Source organism: Parasteatoda tepidariorum, chromosome 2 (assembly GCF_043381705.1).
Source record: "Parasteatoda tepidariorum isolate YZ-2023 chromosome 2, CAS_Ptep_4.0, whole genome shotgun sequence".
Lineage (NCBI taxonomy): Eukaryota > Metazoa > Arthropoda > Arachnida > Araneae > Theridiidae > Parasteatoda > Parasteatoda tepidariorum.
Window position 1 is genome coordinate 91,127,649 of NC_092205.1, and position 19,730 is coordinate 91,147,378.

The 19,730-nt window shown below is 32.3% G+C and overlaps 1 protein-coding gene across 4 annotated transcripts in view; it reads left to right on the plus strand.

Annotated features, from left to right (window-relative positions):
• LOC107443257 (cGMP-dependent 3',5'-cyclic phosphodiesterase-like) overlaps positions 1-19,730 on the plus strand; it is a 104,921-nt gene that overhangs the window by 56,675 nt on the left and 28,516 nt on the right. For 2 of the 4 annotated variants that reach the window (XM_071177905.1, XM_071177903.1), the window contains exons 10-19: positions 949-988; positions 5,311-5,374; positions 7,574-7,658; positions 9,775-9,835; positions 10,724-10,805; positions 10,986-11,020; positions 11,107-11,219; positions 12,348-12,425; positions 17,891-18,004; positions 18,080-18,150. In XM_071177905.1, the coding sequence (XP_071034006.1) occupies positions 949-988; positions 5,311-5,374; positions 7,574-7,658; positions 9,775-9,835; positions 10,724-10,805; positions 10,986-11,020; positions 11,107-11,219; positions 12,348-12,425; positions 17,891-18,004; positions 18,080-18,150 (743 nt within the window). Of the gene's footprint in view, positions 1-948; positions 989-5,310; positions 5,375-7,573; positions 7,659-9,774; positions 9,836-10,723; positions 10,806-10,985; positions 11,021-11,106; positions 11,220-12,347; positions 12,426-16,651; positions 16,730-17,890; positions 18,005-18,079; positions 18,151-19,730 lie in introns of all 4 variants that reach the window. The other 2 variants (XM_071177906.1, XM_071177904.1) reach the window with 1 other exon arrangement.

A 19,730-nucleotide genomic window follows, 5' to 3' on the forward strand; every position in this document is an offset into this window, starting at 1 on the left:
ACCAAAGTGGGAATCGCGGTGAATAATTTGTAAGTGAAATGTTTGCAAAACTTCTATTTTTACAAAATAGAAGAGATTCGTCTACTTCTATTTTTTAAAACACTTTGTAGTAATATTTCCATGACAGCAAAACGTTAAAACAATGACAAAAAAACTCCTTTTTCTACATCGCATGGAATGGAAAATAACGCAGAATGATCCCCCCAAAAAATATTATCAATATCTGTAACAAAATAAAAATGCTGAGCCAATCGGGGAAACCTTTCAAAAGATATCAAGGAATGTTTGATTTGCAACAATGGTTTTCAACAATAGAATTTCGCGTTTTCAATATTGCGTCTAAACTAAATGACGTCATAAAAAGGTGACTGCTTACATACCACCGCATAAAAAGTTGCAAACTGTAGAAAAAATACGATCCAAACCTCTCCTCGAGTTATTAGAGAACATATATGCGAATAGATTTATTATGCAGTTTGTCTATAGATAGAACTCCCCTCGCCACGCATTCTAATGCCTCCTGCTGCTATGAAAACAAGAAATAGTGCATTTCAAAGAGGGGAGCTTCTTTCTCCCCTAAATCCATTTTTCTCGCCGACCTGAGCCAAAACCTGTCTTTAACTATGATTTAACACCTCTACTTGAAATGTTTAAACCTAGTAACCATAGTCACCGCCACTACTCCAGACAAATGGCGTGGGGAGTTCTTCACACAGACAAACTATACAGAGATTTGCTTGTATTTATTTATTTATTCTTGTTCAGTATTTACAAAATGGGCACCGATGTGACTCCAAAGTCAATTGATTTCATCATAGGAGCAGTGCTTTAAGCATCTGTCAATTGTCCTCAATTCATATATGTGTTATCTTATTTACATTTGAAGAGGAAAGTGTTGATGATCGCAATTGCAATGCATCTTTTTTTCTTTAATTCTTTTACATGCAGTCTCTGCTCACTGTGGCTAAAAATCTATTCACCCATTTAGGTGAGTATTCAAATACATTATTCTTTTTTCTTTTTTTATGACTTTCAAAACTTTCCTTGAAGTGGATTTAATAAGCAATCCCTTTCTTTGATATTCTTGAGGCAAATGATTTATTAATTGCAGAAGAAAGTATTTTTATGACTACTGCAAAGTTTTACAGTGAACATCATTTATTTTTAACAAAATAAATACTAATAGACTTTTGTAGAGTTAAGAGTGTAAGTAAATTTCCTTCGGTAGGAGTATAAAATATTGTAATAATCTTAAATATAACAAATAATGTTACAAAACTATAATATTGCGACGTAAATAATATGACAATATAAATAATATTACAATATTAAAATATTACAATATTAAAATATTGTAATAATAGTTTGATAAAAATGTGATGAAATAAATTAAAGTAATAACAGTTGTTTTTTTTTTCAACGGCGAGCACTTGAGTCTATTTCCCATTGGAATCAGAAATACCTACGGTGGGATTCGAACCCACAACCACTGGGCCCTGTAGTCCAATACAGTAGCCACTAGACCAGTGATCAGCTATATAGAGAACATAATTTTTTTTTTTAAATGCTAAAAGATTTTTGAAGAGTTGGTGTATTAGTAAATTTCTTTCGGCAGGTGTATAAAATACTCTAATATTAAAATATAACAAATAATATCCCAAAACTATAATATTACAATCTAAATAACATTACAATCTAAATAACATTACAATATTAAAATGTTGTGATAGTAGTTTGTTGAAAATGTGATGAAATAAATGAATGTATTTATAATAAAATTCATTTATTTAAAGATGCACTGAAAAAAAAAATTCCGTATGTTTCTTTTTTTTTTTTAAATTTAAATATGAAGAATGCGATAATCTTCATTGAATATATTCTCTATAGATTGCGATCAGCATTCTCGGGATGTCTCTAATTTTATGACTTTCTTTAGTTTCTTTTAGTTTCTGCAACATATTTTCTTTCGCTTTAAAACGAAGTAATAAAAAGCATTCTAGAAATGAGTTACTTTACGACACCAGTTAATAACTTGTACTAGGATGAAATAAGTGAGATCTCTTTGTCGTAAAATGTTCAAAAGTGTAACAAAATATTTTTATGAATGAATCGTTTTAAAATACTTGGATTTATTAAGGACTCATAAATACGTAACAATTAAATTTGAATGAATTTAGTTGAAAATACGTGCCTTCCTTATCTTAACACTAGGTTTACGGGACGTGTCATTTAGACGCATTTCGAATTTTATAAGGAAAGTTACAAAACCCGTTTGCATTTTTATTTTATCTCTTGTAATGACTTTTATCCATTGATTGAGGTAAATATATATTGAAGTCTATTCTCTTCAAAAGTGTTGAAATATTGAAATTCTCTATGTGGTATACCTATCTCTACGGATATGGGTCAATTTGACGCGATCGTAATTTAGACAAAATTTTGAATAAACATGCAAGCATCACATCAATAATAAATAGGAATGTACCGACACTACTTCGATCCGTTATCCGATATCGTTATCTTAAATGAAATAAGCGATAAACAACTGTTGCCGATAAGCATTAATAGAGAGAACAAATGCCGAATGTCAATTGATGTCAGAGAGTCAGATTTTGAAGGTTTCAATTGCTTAGTTCGAGTATTGAAAAATAAAATACTAGAATATTTCATAAATATATATCTCATATTTTCATTTTTTTTCTTATAGTATATAATTACATTGCTTTCTAAGTGCAGAGATGCTAACTGCTCCGGACACGCCAATGGAATTCTTTAAAAAAAACGGTAAATAACTACTAAGTAAATTTCGCAAACATAAAGTGGTGAATTACATAAGCCTACGAATTATTTAGAAATAGTGGTGGATAAAAATTTACTAAATTGAATTGATTAAACCAAGAATCACAATTGAAAAACTACCACTTTAAAAAATATATTTGCTGCCAGGAGCAAGTTGGCCTCTCTGTAAGTGCTGTTATATGCATTCTTTCATGCGTCAAATTGACACGTGTTCGTAGAGATAGGTATGTAAGAAAGGTCCGTAAACCTAGTGTTAAATCTCAGCAGGAAAATATCTTGAAAATATCTGAAAGTGAGCCCACCCATACCGCGCAATAATGGTTCGGTCCATTCATTGTAAGGGATGCAAGTATATTTAAGAAAGTGTGAAGACAAAAGTTTTTTAATTCACTCATGCATTGGACAGAACATGGATGCTTGGCACTAAAAAAGATGAACAGCGAGCCGTGGTGGTTTAGGGTGAGAGCGCTTGCCTTCCAATGGGGTGAACCGGGATTCGAATCCCAGCGATGGCAGGTCGATACGAATTCCTCATTCGGCTCACACCGACCACAGTGCTGACTTAAAATATCCTCAGTGGTAGACGGATCATAAGTTAGACTCCTCTTGCCGTCATACTAACCATGGGAGGTTTTCGTGGTTTCCCTCTCCAAGGAACACAAATGTGGGTTAGTTCCATCAAAAGATCCTCTACGAAAGCAAATTTTTCCCAATACTTGATTGAGGAGTTCCCTTGTTTTCTGCATTTGATTCAGAATTACAAAACTGTAGCGTATTAAGTCGAAAATCGGATCGGCTGTTCAACGACAGTTACATATATATAAAAAAAAAGATGAACAGCTTGGTATGGTCTGGCTTTTGGAAAGTGTTCTTCAACACGAAATTAATCGCCGTATGGCTGCCGTGCACGGCCGAAACCACTTAGAAAGTGATAAAGCTTGATCACGTGAATCCATCCCAGACCGGTAGATAGGGAATTTCTTTTTCTTAGCTCTCACCTGCAACCAGTTATTACTTCTTTTTAATAAGCTTCATGTGTTTTTAGACTTTCATACAAAATGCTTTTATATTTATCTTGTGTATTAAATACCAGACATGATACTAAAAAAAAGATGCACATTTTACTTCTAAAAATATTCTACTATTTTATTCTAAAAATATTCTTCTTTAGTTATAAGTAGTAAAGACCATATCAAACATTAAAAAAAGAAATGGGAAAAAAATTTAAAATAACTTCGTAGTTAGGCTCTTTAAAATGCATTAGCTGGATTTATATATTGTATACAATTCTGTATATATATATATATAGGTATCTATAATGTTACAAAACTATAATATTGCGACGNCTCTATTCCCTTCAACATATGAAGAGTTATATATATACACATATGGTGGTACGGTTCAAAGGCTGGACTATCACACCCAACACAGTAACCCAAGCGAAGACTAGTTAGCCAGTGGGACAAATAGCTCAATGAGACTACTATTTGACTCACTTTCGTTTGACTCCCCAAGTCAAAGCTCTTGATGGTTCCAGCAAAACATTTTAATGGTTTATGTTGGTTTCATGATAGTTCGACATCATTTGATGGTTATCATCATCTAACATTTTCCATTTTGCGTTCATGGTTTTTTATATGCCAACATACTTCCATCATTCCATAATGGAAAACGCTTCTTTAATACTATGATAGTTAACCATCAAGAGAAGTTTGATTTTCGTGAACCAACAATCCATGATGATCCGTCATGGTTCATGATGGTTTCAACTATACATTTCCATGATGGTTTAAAGAAAATTCTTTCTGGTTCTCTGGAATATACCATCAATTTTTCCTTTATGTTGACTCATCAAAAATAATTCCGAATTCCTACATTGGGGTGATGGTAGTTTATGATCGCTCCAATTTTTGATTTCGAAGAAACTATGATGGAAATTTCTTATAATTCAACATGAACAAATCATCAAAACAAATTGCTATTCTAATGTTGGTCCATCATGAATTAGTCCGAATTCCAACATCGGGGTGATGGTAACTTATGTTGGATATCATCAGAAATATAATGGTTCATGATGGAATTATTGATGGTTACTGTCAAGATTATGTTGGTCCCTCAATGAAAAACCATCAAAGTTTTTGACTTGGGACATCAAAACGAATTTATTTTTAGAGCTGATTGAGACAAAACTATAATTTGAAACACGAAAATTTCGTTTTGCCACACAGCATTCGAGGCCTTTGTTTGCAAGTCTCATTATTTTCTAACACAACGTATTGAACCATCTGTAAATGTGCTTAAAAAAATCTTCAAGCAGTTTTTTTTTAATAAAATTTTCATTTTGTGTACGGATCTTTGAGGAAATAAAAACTTTCCAAGACCTGAAATTGAGATTTTACAAAACTTTAAGTTTTTGAAAGCAATTACATTTTGAAAGCATTGGTATGATGTGTACTTGCAAAACTTTGTCAATAACTGTAATTATTTTTTTGTTTATTTCTTAAATTTCAGATGACGTAACACTTCTCCTTAGAGAAATAATGGCACAAGCGAGGCATTTAACGAAAGCAGAAAGGTAAATGATATTTAATGTTCATTTCTATATTTAGAAAGCTCTTAGAAAAAATGGTAAGATAACAATTTATTTAATTGTCATGCAACCATATTCAAACAAATCAGTCATATAACCATAAATAAAATGGTATTCAAACTGTTAACAGTGAGAAAAACCTTTAATTAACTGCTTTCTCTTATTACATTTAAACAACCAGAATTATATAGCGTGAACTAGACCCACCAAATAAAGCCACTTCCTTGCAGATGTGTACATATTATGGGCGAGGGGGCTAATCTGTCAATCTCATGACCAAGAAAGCTGGGGTTCAAACCACAGCGTTGACATCACAATATTTCCTCTATTGCCTTCTACATATGAAGAGTTTCCAACGTCCTGCTATTTCCAGTTTGGAATCCTGGACCTTTAAAATACGATACTCTCATTCACGCATAGATGGCAGCACCATAAAGCTACTTCTTTTTCGTTGCGTTTTTTAAACCTTGCTAGTTGTAAATGGTTAAAAAACGTATTATTTTTATTCGTGTTTTTTACCATACTAGTTGTAAATGGTTTCAGAACCATAAAAGTGAAAATGGTTTTTTATTGTTAACTTTGCGGTTAATTGGATGGACAGACTGCTTCCAGTTATTTTACCATAATTTTAGACCGAAAATTCTAACAGTGTAATTGCAAAGTTTTCTGGTAAAAAATTTTTTTTTTGCCATGACTCAAATGTCTCCTTCTTCAAACATATTAAATGATCTTTAATCATATTAAATTATCCCTAATTTGAAGGTTAAAATTACCCGTATTGTTATTATTACGTTTTTAATTCTGTTTGATTTCTAAATTACGAGTTCAGGAGGATTGTTTTTATTATTATTATTATTAGAATAATGTAATTCTACATTATATTTTAAGAAAGTAATTTAAATCAGTGTCTGATCTTATTAACTGTTTTACAATTATTATTTTTTGGTTCAAATTACATTAATATACTGTTTTTAATTACGGTTAAAGAGATTCGTTAAATGACTTAGAACATTAACTTTCAGCTTCATGCACAAAGTGATGAATGCGAAAATTGTATTTAAAATACATACGTCCGTTTGGCAAACAAAAATATTAAATAACAANGTCCAGTTTGGGATCCTGAACCATTAAAAAACGATACTCTCATTCACGCATAGATGGCAGCACCATAAAGCTGCTTCTTTTTTGTTACGCTTTTTAAACCTTGGTAGTTGTAAATGATTAACTGTATAATTTTTATTCGTGAATTTTTTTACCATACTAGTTGTAAATGGTTTCAAAACCATAAAAGTAAAAAATGTTCTTTACTGTAAACTTTGCGGTTAATTGGATGGACAGACTGCTTCCGGTTATTTTACCATAATTTTAAACCGAAAATTCTAACAGTGTAATTGCAAAGTTTTCTGGTAAAAGAAATTGTTTTTTTGCCATGACTCAAATGTCTCCTTCTTCAAACATATAAAATTATCTTTAATCATATTAAATTATCCCTAATTTGAAGGTTAAATTTACCCGTATTGTTATTATTACGTTTTTAATTTTGTTTGATTTCTAAATTTCGAGTTCAGGAGGATTGTTTTTATTATTACTATTAGAATAATGAAATTCTACATTATATTTTAAGAAAGTAATTTAAATCAGTGTCTGATCTTATTAACTGTTTTACAATTATTATTTTTTGGTTCAAATTACATTAATATACTGTTTTTAATTACGGTTAAAGAGATTCGTTAAATGACTTAGAACATTAACTTTCAGCTTCATGCACAAAGTGATGAATGCGAAAATTGTATTTAAAATACATACGTCCGTTTGGCAAACAAAAATATTAAATAACAATTGTGAACTCACCAAATTTGTTATAACAATATACTTTTAATTTTAAATATTATTTTATAAAATAACTAATATAATTTTAATAATATTTCATAATATGTTCACTTATAGATCTTAATAGTATCATAAGGAAAATATTTGGAAGTGGGGAAATGGGGGCACGAGTGTTCTTTTTAGTACATATATTTTTAGTTGAATAATTTCAATTACTTCATGCCAAGAAACGGCAATTGTAGCGAAGCAATCATCCGGGTTGGTGAACGTTAGCGAACAAGGGGCTTAACCCCCTAAGTAAAGTAGTATAAGAATTGCAAAAATAAAATTGCTGATTGTTTATTTCTCTTTCAGATGTTCTTTATTTTTATTAGAAAAAGAAAGAAATGAATTAGTGGCTAAAGTTTTTGACGGAAATGTTGCCGAAGACGGAACTGAGGTAAATGCAAATATTTTCACAACTATATTGATCACAAGATTAGTTAGTTTATGAATAAATTAACGAAACTTACTTGTAAGTGATATCTTAAGAACCATTTAATGAGAAAAAAGAATACTGCAATATTATCAATGAGACAAAATTTAAGTTCTAGTTATAATTCTTGTTGTGTTGCTTATTCTCTTAATCTGACGTATGTCAAATAAGCTCCAGGACGCTGCTGACCGTAAGAAAATCAGCAAACAAAAAAGATGGTCTGATTAGTTTTCAAGTCCTGGTGGTTGGCTCATCGTGGGGGGAGGGTGTCCCTTGATGGGATGGGAAAAATACGTCGAGAGATTTTTTCCTGGTAGGGCCACCCTAGGAGTGAAGGCTATCCCGTTTTATCGAGCTAAAATCAGCAGGCACAGAAACTAAGACAGACTTGTACCCAAGTCAAACTTCTTGATGGTTTTCCATTGATGGGTCAACGTAGTCTTGATGGTAGACGTCAATAATTCCATCATGAACCATTATATTTTTTGATGGTAACCAACGTAAGTAGCCATCACCCCAATATAGAAATTCGGGCTGATTTATGATGGTCCAACATTAAAAAAGAATTGTATATTCCTGAGAACCAGCAAGAATTTCCATTAAACTATCAGGGAAATGCATAGTTGGAACCATCATGGACTGTCACGGATAATCATGGATTGTTATTCAATGAGACTTCTCTTGATGATTGACCATCATAGTATTAAAGTAGCATTTTCCATCATGAAGTGACGGAAGTTTGTTGGCATATCAAAAACCATGAATGAATGCTGGATGAGGGTGACTATCAAATGATGTTGGGCCATCATGAATCACGCTGAAACCAACATAAATCATCAAAAAAAATTTATGGGACCATCAAGAATTTTGACTTGGGTACCCTCGGACTTCACCCAGAGTTCTCTCGTCTTTTTGACCAACAGAAGCTGCTCCATCAGATGGCTTCGTTGATTAATTAAAATTGTAATCGTAGCTATTTACTGTACATTAGACCCGGATTGGGACAAATGCATGAAAAGAAAAAATAAGTAAATAAACGGTATATAAATGTGACCATACATTTCGAAAATGTATTCTTTTGTTTTTTATTGGCGTTCCAAAACTAAGAATTCATCTTTTTTTCCAATTAAACAATTGAGTTTGTGAAAAATTAACTAAAATATAATTGCAATACTAATATTTACGCAAAACTTTGAAAATGGGCGTATTTAAAATATACGCTTATACAGAAATCGGGAAAAATTCCATTCCTTATTTGGAATACATATCTTTCCCGAACGAAGACATTTTGGCCACAAGAGTATGAAAACAGAATATAAAAACAACAAACAAATCCAGTAAAACTTAAATGCCTCAAATGAATAGTTTTTAAATCAGATTTAGCAGGGGTACATTGAACCAAGAAAACAAAATTGAGTCCTACACTTTTGTGGAAACAGCAGTCTTTGGCAATATCTTTTTCGATGCTTGCGAGAAACCTCTAGCTCATATCATAAAAATAAAGATTAACCGATAAAGATGTAAAGCAAGAGCAAATTATTTCCACCAAAAAGTCCTCCACGATGTCCCAATGCTGTTTTCTTTGCCTTCTGGGTTCAAAATTACAAGGCTTTGAACATTGATTGTAGTAAACTCACAATTGGGTCTACTGCTCAACGCCAGTTATGTTATTAAATTACTGTTGACTTTAGTTTTATTGAAACACGTTCTTAAGGCACGTTCAAACGATATAAACACGTGGTTTCAGATAACTTTTGAAATGCTAATTTTGTGACCACGTTCACGTTGATCATTGAAATTACCTGACAAAGCGAGTAAATAGATATTAATGAGAGCTGTTATCTAGAAAACACCACTGATTTTTGGAGAGAAAAAAAACGGAATCGTATGCAGTTTAATTTTCATCAATGGCCAAATTTTAAACAGATCTAATTTATATTTTTCAAGGATTTTTCAGAAATTGTTGTCCACAGTCCAAATTTCAGAACGAAGATAGTCAAATTCTTCATTTTAAAATTCCTACGTGCATAATCTATTCCTTTATTCAATTATCTGATTCATTCATTTTTGTTTTTACTAGACAACATCAGAAGTCAGAATACCGGCTGATCAAGGAATTGCTGGATACGTGGCCACATCAGGTAAGGTCCTCCTATTTCTCAGTAAGAAAATGGTTTTTCTCGGCACTAAAGTGGTGTTTTCCCGCCCTTCGATTTCTTTTTAAATTTAAAAAATAACGTATCTCAAATCCCGTGATAGATAGTGACGTGGTAGATAGAAAGTGCATTTTTACTATCATTGGTCTTCAAATAATTTAAAATAATTCAAACATCACACATGTTTAGATCTCTCTCTTTTTTTCCTTTTTTTGCATTTGACGATTCAAGTGTACACAAAAGATTCCGATTAATGTAAGTCTAACAAGAAAATCAGTTTCAAAAATACTTTACAAACATCTTTTAGGCTTGGCGAAAAGCAAATGTGACTGTATAATCGTGGCATGTTTTAAAACGATATTCACGTAATACACACATCAATCGAAGCATGCATTCCAACATAAAATTCACCTCTCATTTATTGTCAAGAAGACATCCTTAATTGTTGAAGTTAATGGCGGTCAGTTCTTTAGAGGGTCAGTCAGGGTTTCATTTTGTTGAAATTTTCAGGATACGCTCATTCGGTATGAAAGTATTTGAACACTAAATAATGTTCAGTGCTGTGGTTCGCGAATTTAACAAAAAATATTACAGCATGTTAGTAGATGTTTTTTTTTCACAAAATTTAATATGATCTTCAATCTATTAAATTTTGTGAAAAAAAACACCCTTTACAAACATCTTTCAAAATTCAATAGGATCCTCCCACAAAAAAAACAAAAACTTAGAACAAAAATGTCTAACAGTTTTACTTAAAGGGCAAAACCAGAAAGTTTTAACAAAATAAAGAGTTTCAAGTATCCAACCGTGGCTGATTTGCCCAATTTCTCAAAAAAAAAAAAACTGGCTCTTAATTGCAACTTGTTAATTCAGGTGAACTTCTGAACATCCATGATGCATACAGCCATCCTCTCTTCTATAGAAAAATGGATGAAACAACCGGTTTCAAGACAAGGTAAGACTTCGATCATTGTACTTTTCATTTAATACAAGTAATTATAAATTATACACTGCCTGTCATTTATTTACTACAGCACCAAACATTCTATATTTTAATGTGTACTTACAAACAATATTGTATTTCAATATCTTTTTTAAAAAAGTTACTCTAAAAATTCATTTCACTCTGTTTTAGAAACATACTATGCTTTCCTATAAAAGATGATAAAGGTAAGATAATTCTTTATTGATTAGAATTTTTAAAAAAAAAAACGGCAGTAGAAGAGACTGTAAAATCATTTCATGTTTCGTTTCAGATGTAATAGGAGTTGCGGAACTTTGCAACAAATTGAATGAGAGGTGTTTCTCTTCATTCGATGAAGAAATTGCAAAGGCGTTTGCTATTTACTGTGGTATTAGTATAATGCATGTAAGTACTATTCGAGGAATGTTACGATAATTCCGTCTCTTCCGAAATAACCCTTTATTTGAAGAATATCGTTGTCGCGATGCTCACATTATCGACGCGGTCTCATAGCCAATACACTTTACAAGCATGATCGTTTGACCGACATTATCTTTTTAATCTGGGGTTTTCCTTTATTTGGAGAAATGCATGACTGGTTCGTATCGCTGTCACGATGCCGGTAGCTCCAAATAAAGGAAAACCTAGATTGAGAAAATACTATCGGCTAATTGGCCATCCTCGTGAAGTGTATTGGCTATGAGATCGTTTAGATAATGTGAGCTGTCGGCATCGTGACAACGATACGAAACAGTCATACATTTCTCCAAATAAAGGAAAATCCATATAGAAAAGATAATGTCGGCCAAATGATCATGCTGATGAAGTGTATTGGCTATGAGATTGTTGAGATAATGTGATGTCTGGAGATCTGACAGACCAAATACACCCGGTGAATATTTTCATTTTCCAAAAAATATCGCCCAGAATTTCTCTGTGTGTGTCGCAGGGTCAACTATTAAAATGAAAGCAGAACCCCGGAAGAGCCGAACATACCTCACACCAATCACTGTACCTGAGCCGGGATGGCTCAGGGGGCGGAGCATTCGCCTTCCAATGAAGTGAGCCGGGACTGTTCCACCGTAAAGTGATTGACTTCGTGCGCAGGTCGTCGGGCTACCAAAGCAGGAGAGTCATCCTCCCTGCAGAGGATCAAAATTGCGATGGCATGTCTTCGGATCATCCTCAGGGATATTTCTTAGACCGTCGCCAATAGCTCATTGTGCTTCTCTAGTGAGACGCAAATAAAGTACCTACCTACCTCTAATGAAGTATTCGGCACACAAGATTGTTTGGAAACAGTAGTTTTACATATCGATCCAATTGCTTTCCCAAAATTTAACAAAATATGCTAATTCTCTTAATTTTGGTCACCAGAGAGTATCATATTATAGAAAATAAGAAACTGTGTCAGGTTTATTTCTTCTGCTCTCACACGCGGCTCCAAGAGCCACTTCTAAAATTTCGTAGATTATTCGTATGGCTCATTTTTTTGTTTCTGTGTTTAATGAAAGTATTTTTTTGTACATTTAGTCGCTGATGTGGAAGAAAGTTCGTGACGCTCAACACAGAAGTAGACTATCAAATGAACTCATGATGTATCACATGCAGGTAAATTCATTTCTTTACCTCCACTCTTAGAAATATTAAGATTGCAAAAATCATGATGGATATTTTCTCCCTAATAAATTCAAAAGCATAAAACTTCTTTTTTTATCCCCCAAATAGTACAAATTAAACTTTTCAAAAACAGAAAACAATTAGTTTATTTTATTTATTTATTTTATTCACATTCACTCACTTTTTAGAAATATTAAGATTGCAAAAATCATGATGGATTTTTTTCCCCTCATAAATTTAAATAACTTCCATTTTTATCCCCCAAATAGTACAAATTAAACTTTTCAGAAACAGAAAAAAATTGGTTTACTTTCTTTACCCATTTTATTTATTTATTTTATTCTCATTCACTCACCTTTTAGAAATATTAACATTGCAAAAATCATGATGGATTTCTTTCCCCAATAAATTTAAATAACTTCCATTTTTACCCCCGAAATAGTACAAATTAAATTTTTTAAAAACGGAAAACAATTGGATTATTTCATTTATTTAATTTATTTATTTTATTCACATTCACTCAGCTTTTAGAAATACTAAGATTGCAAAAATCATGATGGATATTTTTTACCTTATAAATTTAAATAACTTCCATTTTTACCCCCGAAATAGTACAAATTAAATTTTTTAAAAACGGAAAACAATTGGATTATTTCATTTATTTATTTTATTCGCATGATTTCGGTCGGAAATAGGCTTAAATGGGATTTTCTCCATTTTACAAAGTATAAAATAGTTAAATGAAAACGCTTATAATATTCATTTAAAATATTCCCACGATTTAACGATATTATTTAATTTCCACAACCGTTTTCGAATTTTCCATTTCAAAATAACTTTTCTTTTTGAATGAAATATACTTCAGCATTATTCACTGTATTTTTTACTTAAGTCTATTTTAATCCATAAAAAATAGCTGAAAACGCATATCAACTTGGTTGAAACAAATGGGTTTTTAAATATCTCTGAAATAGCTCATCCGAATCAGGTATCTCAGTTTTAAGAAATTTTTTTGTGTGAATTTGCGTGACTTAAATTATACACTGGGTGAACCAAAATGTATGCAAGATTTGAATTATGTCAAATGATGTCAACCTCATCAACCTTTGCTAATATACATGCATATGTATGACAGCAAAAAAATAATAAACAAAAGCTTTTTCTTAAAAATAAATATTGCAAATTTCAATGCGTATGTCTCATTCGGTCTAGTGGCCGTCACTTAAAACAGATTGTTTGAAGAAAAAAAGTTGTTTGAAGGTATTCAACAACTAAGACGAAATGTTCTTAACGAAGTAAGAAATTTTCTTAATAGTATAAATTGAAATTGCATTTCTTGTGTTTTCAATTTTTCTTATTTAAACCTTATTGTATTTACTTCGCAACGTCTGAAAGTTCTTCTAGCGAAATGTTAGCATATACATAAATATTAGGATTTTACAACAAAAAATTAAGAATTTAAAAATTATTTAGTTTTATTGCTCATAAACTGTATGTACAAAGAACTCAAAATAAGATGAAGATACAAAGAAAACAAGAAAAGAAATGAAACATCGGAAACGATTTAAAAAGAATAAAAATGAAAAAAAAATTTAACGATTAAAAAAGTAAATAAAATCAGAAAATAAAACAACGAAAAGATATAATCCCAACATCAGATCACACGATTATATACTCAGAAAATCTGGAAAAAAAAGGGGGGGAAATCGAAAATAATGAAATATTAAGCAAAAATCACAAAAATTATGAATTTGAATTTTTTTTTAAGCATTTATTTCAATACTGCTTTTAATCAAATATATGAAACAAAGGAATTTGTAGTAATAATTATTATTTATCCAACCAACAAATAGACATACTCTTCCACAATTTGATTAATATTTATGGATATATAACAGATGTAATTAAATTCTATAAAAATCATTGATTTAATTGTACTTTCCCGCATTGAATTAGTCAACATCCATACCCTATATTAAATTACGCTTTTCAGAAAACAAGAGCATACCATTACAAAATATTGAAAACCGTTAGGTACAAAGATTTTAAATAATCTGATTTTTATAAGTATTTTAATCCAATTCTATTCGTTATTGCCGATTTCTGTGTTTCTTTATTATTTACTTTTATCCCTTTATTTATTTTTTATTTTATTTATTTATTTTTTACCCTAACTTACATTTTGAATAATTTATACGAAACAAACCACACAAAAAAACTTATACATGTTACTGTAAATGACAGAAATTGGTGAACGTTGAGAATCATACGGTCGTTTTGGTAAATGTTCGAAATATATACTAGGTCTAGTTAAGTGCCACTGCCCGGCATGCCCTACATCAGGGGTGTCAAACTCGCGGCCCGCGGGCTGCATGCAGCCCGAGATTAACATTTTTGCGGCTCTTTCGATACATACGAAGCAAAGTAAAAATAAAATAGAAATGTGAATTAGAAAGGAAACCAACATATAAAATTATAATATACTTTATTTATAAACTATACGGATAATTTTAAATTGTACGCTCAAAAATGTAAAATTCTAATTGGCTTGCGGCACCTGCCATTCCGGGGATACTGCATGGTATCAAAATTACGCAGAACAAATTTCAAATCTTAGAACAGAATTTGAAACAAGGTTTAAATATTTTAATTCTTTGGAAAACAAATTTCGTTTGTTTTCTTCGATTTTCTCAATAAATATAGACTCAGTACCCAGTAGTATGCAAATGGAAGTGATTGAGATTCAGTGCGATTCAAATTTGAAGGCAAAATTCATTGAAGTGGGTGTGCCTGAATTTTATAAATATTTACCGGCAGGGTTTGAAAAAACTGGAAAATTCGCATGTGAAATTGTTTCCATGTTTGGAAGTACTTGTCAGTGTGAGCAATTATTTTCTGTTATGAATGGAAATAAATCTCCTGTCCGAAACCGTATTAATAACGTTGGATCAATTTTGAAAGTAATCTCGTCCAATAAAATTTCTCCCGAAATAGGAAAGATAGTAGCAGAGAAGAGATGTCAAGTATCAAGCAATAATTANTAGGAGTTGCGGAACTTTGCAACAAATTGAATGAGAGGTGTTTCTCTTCATTCGATGAAGAAATTGCAAAGGCGTTTGCAATTTACTGTGGTATTAGTATAATGCATGTAAGTACTATTCGAGGAATGTTATGATAATTCCATCACTTCCAAAATAACCCTTTATTTGAAGAATATCGTTGTCACATTATCGACACGGTCTCATAGCCAATACACTTCACTGGCATGATCATTTAGCCGACATTATCTTTTTAATCTGGAAACCTAGATAGAGAAGATACTATCGGCTAATTGGCCATCCTCGTGAAGTGTATTGGCTATGAGATCGTTTAGATAATGTGAGCTGTCGGCATCGTGACAACGATACGTAACAGTCATACATTTCTTCAAATAAAGGAAAATCCATTTAGAAAAGATAAAGTCGGCCAAATGATCATGCTGATGAAGTGTATTGGCTATGAGATCGTTGAGATAATGTGAGGTCTGGAGATCTGACAGACCAAATACATCCGGTGAATATCTTCATTTTCCAAAAAATATCGGCCAGAATTGCTCTGTGTGTGTCGCAGGGTCAACTATTAAAATGAGAGCAGAACCCCGGAAGAGACGAACATACCTCACACCAATCACTGTACCTGAGCCGGGATGGCTCAGGGGATAGAGCATTCGACTTCCAATGAAGTGAACCGAGACTGCTCCACCGTAAAGTGATTGACTTCGCAGGTCGTCGGGCTACCAAAGCAGGAGAGCCATCCTCCCTGCCGTGGATCAAAATTGCGATGGCTTGTCTTCGGATCATCCTCAGGGATGTTTCTCAGACCGTCGCCAATAGTTCATTGTGCAGCTCTAGTGCGACGCAAATAAAGTACCTACCTACCTCTACTGAAGTATTCACGCGTTAAAGTGTTCGGCACACAACATTGTTTTGAAGCAGTAACTTTACATATCAATTCAATTGTTTTCATAAAATTTAAAAAAAATATGCTAATTCTCTTAATTTCGGTCAATAGAAATTATCATATTATAGAAAATCAGAAAATGTGCCAGGTTTACTTCTTTTACGCACTCACGCTGCTTCAAGAGCCAGTTCTAAAATTTCGTAGATTTTCGTAGAAATTTCGTATGGCTCCTTTTTTTGGTTTCTGTGTTTTATGAAAGTGTTTTTTTGTACATTTAGTCTCTGATGTGGAAGAAAGTTCGTGACGCTCAACACAGAAGTAGACTATCAAATGAACTCATGATGTATCACATGCAGGTAAATTCATTTCTTTACCTCCACTTCCCACCTTTTAGAAATATTAAGATTGCAAAAATCATGATGATTTTTTCCCTAATAAACTTAAAAGTTTAAGAATTCCATTTTTACCCTCGAAATAGTACAATTTGAACTTTACAAAAACAGAAAACAATTGGGTTTTTTTTATTTATTTTATTTATTTATATATTATATTATTCACATTCACTCACCTTTTAGAAAAATTAAGATTGCAAAAATCATGATGAATTTTTCCCCCCATAAATTTAAATAACTGAAATTGCATTTCTTGTGTTTTCAATTTTTCTCATTCAAACCTTAATGTATTTATGTCGCAGCGCCCGAAAGTTCTTCTACTGAAATATTAGTATAAACATAAATATTAAGATTTTACAAAGAAAAATTTAAAATTTAAAAATCATTAAGTTTTATTAATTGCGCATTAACAGTATGTACAAAGAACTCAAAATGGGATGAAAATATAAAGAGAACAAGGAAAGAAATGAAAAATCAGAAACGATTTAAGAAAAAGAAAAAGATTTAAAGATTAAAAAAAAAGTAATTAAAATTGGTATTTTAAACCAATTCTATTCGTTATTGCTAATTTCGGTGTTCCTTTATTATTTATTTTTATTCATTTATTTATTTTTTTATTTTATTTATTTATTGTTTACCCTAACTTACATTTTGAATAATTTATGCCTCTACAGCCAAAGCGAAACAAACCACATCAAAAAACTTATATACGTTAGGGTGAATGACAGAAATTGGTGAATGCTGACAATCATATAGTCGTTTTGGTAAATGTCCGAAATATATGCTAGGTCTAGTTAAGTGCCACTGCCCGGTATGCCTTACATCAATGTGTTTTTTAAAGTCAAGTGCCACTGTCTAGTAACCATTTAACCAGTACTCCGAACACTAATGTTTCTCCTAATCCTCAGCAAATATTAAAACATCGAATAAATATAATATAATAATACCAAGGAATAAATTATTATCAAATCGGATATAACGAATATTTCGCTCATTCACCAAAGCGACTATGTGATTGTTGACATTCACCGGTGAAAGTCGACATTCTCTTGACTTCATTCACGGTTACATACTTGATAACCCAGCTGCATGAAAGGTGATTTTCTGGTACTTGACGTTCTATAGGTTCCCCCGGAAGAAGTAGTCAAACTGACTGAAATGGTTATACCCCGTCCAGATGAAGATTTTAGTAAACTTACATTCATTCCCAGGTCTTTGAATGAACAGGACACCGTGTTGGTGAGTAGTGTACCTTTAGTGTTAACACGTTTAAACAGCGTAAAACACGTTTAAACGAAATTTGTTCTTTTTCAGGCGGTCATCAGTATGTTCGAAGATATGGGAATGATTCATAAATGGAGAATACCCAGAAATACACTCTCAATGTAAGTCATTTATCTTCTTTATTATAATTAGAAGCAATATTTACAACGCATTTTCTGCTACACAATGGTGTAGGAGCAATATTTACAACGCATTTTCTGCTACACAATGGTGCAGAAGCAATATTTACGACGCACTTCTGCTACACAATGGTGTAGAAGCAACGCATTTCTGCTACACAATGGTGTAGAAGCAATATTTACAACGAATTTTTGCTACACAATGGTGTAGAAGCAATATTTACAACGCATTTTCTGCTACACAGTGGTGTAGAAGCAATATTTGCAACGCATTTTCTGCTACACAGTGGTGTAGAAGCAATATTTACACCGAATTTCTGCTACACAATGGTGTAGAAGCAATATTTACAACGCATTTTCTGCTACACAATGGTGTCCTTCCAAGTGTTATGAATGATGTGCTTATTCAAGTTATAATTTTTTATTTTGTCCATTCTTGATAATCAAAAATGATATTTTGACGCTGAGTACTGGTATGATACTAGGACCACCAGTACTGGTATGATACAGGGTCCGGTATCATACTGAAATCAATTTAATACCAGCTTATGAAACACCAGTTCCGGTATCGCACCGGAATAAATTTCATACCGGCTTATGAAACACCGATTCCGGTATGATACAGGGTCCGGTATCATACCAGTATCAATTTCATACCGGCTTATGAAACACCGGTTCCGGTGTGGTGCCGGACCCAGTATCATACGGGGATCGATTTGATACCGGCTCATGAAGCGCTGGTTCCGGTATGATACTGGGTCCGGTATAATACCAGATCCAGTATCATACCGGAACCGGTGTTTCATAAGCCGGTACAATTTTTTTATACCGGGAATTTTTTCCAATAGGGTTTTAACAGTTCTTAACTAACAAATGTGTGAGCGGAAGCTAATGTCTCTAAATTTATGCGCGTTTCTGTCCAGTTGGGATAGTGTCTCCAGGGAGTAAAGACTAATCGACACTGGTGTAAGAAATTAAGAGAATTTGCGGACTTGGTTGAGTATCTCTAGAACTATTAGACCGATTTTAATGAAATTTGATGTGTACAAACATTGATACAATATAAAACAAATTACCGCGGTTCCATGCCATCCGACTCCAACGAGTGTTAACGCACGATGATGCGTGTGTATTACAATTATTGAATGGTAATTTGTTTTATATTGTATCAATGTATGCACATATCAAATTTCATTGAAATCGGTCTAATAGTTTCAGAGATACTCAACCAAGTCTGCAAATTCTCTTAATTTCTAACACTAGTGTGTTTCGCACTCTCTAAAAAAATGCTTTTAATAGCACAGCACATTTATTTCTACTCACTATACGCATCTTCGCGATGTAATTTTCTTTTTGAAACTGTAAGAGTTGTAACGAAAATTATGTAGTTTAACAGTGAAATATAATTGTATAGAAAATTACTCTTTTATAATCGCATTTATATAATTTTATTAATTTCCGTAATAGAACGATGTACAGTGCTAAAATATATATATATATATATATATATATATGCTATGTGTAAAGATCTGCTCTTACCGAAATTCATCACTGAAGCTACA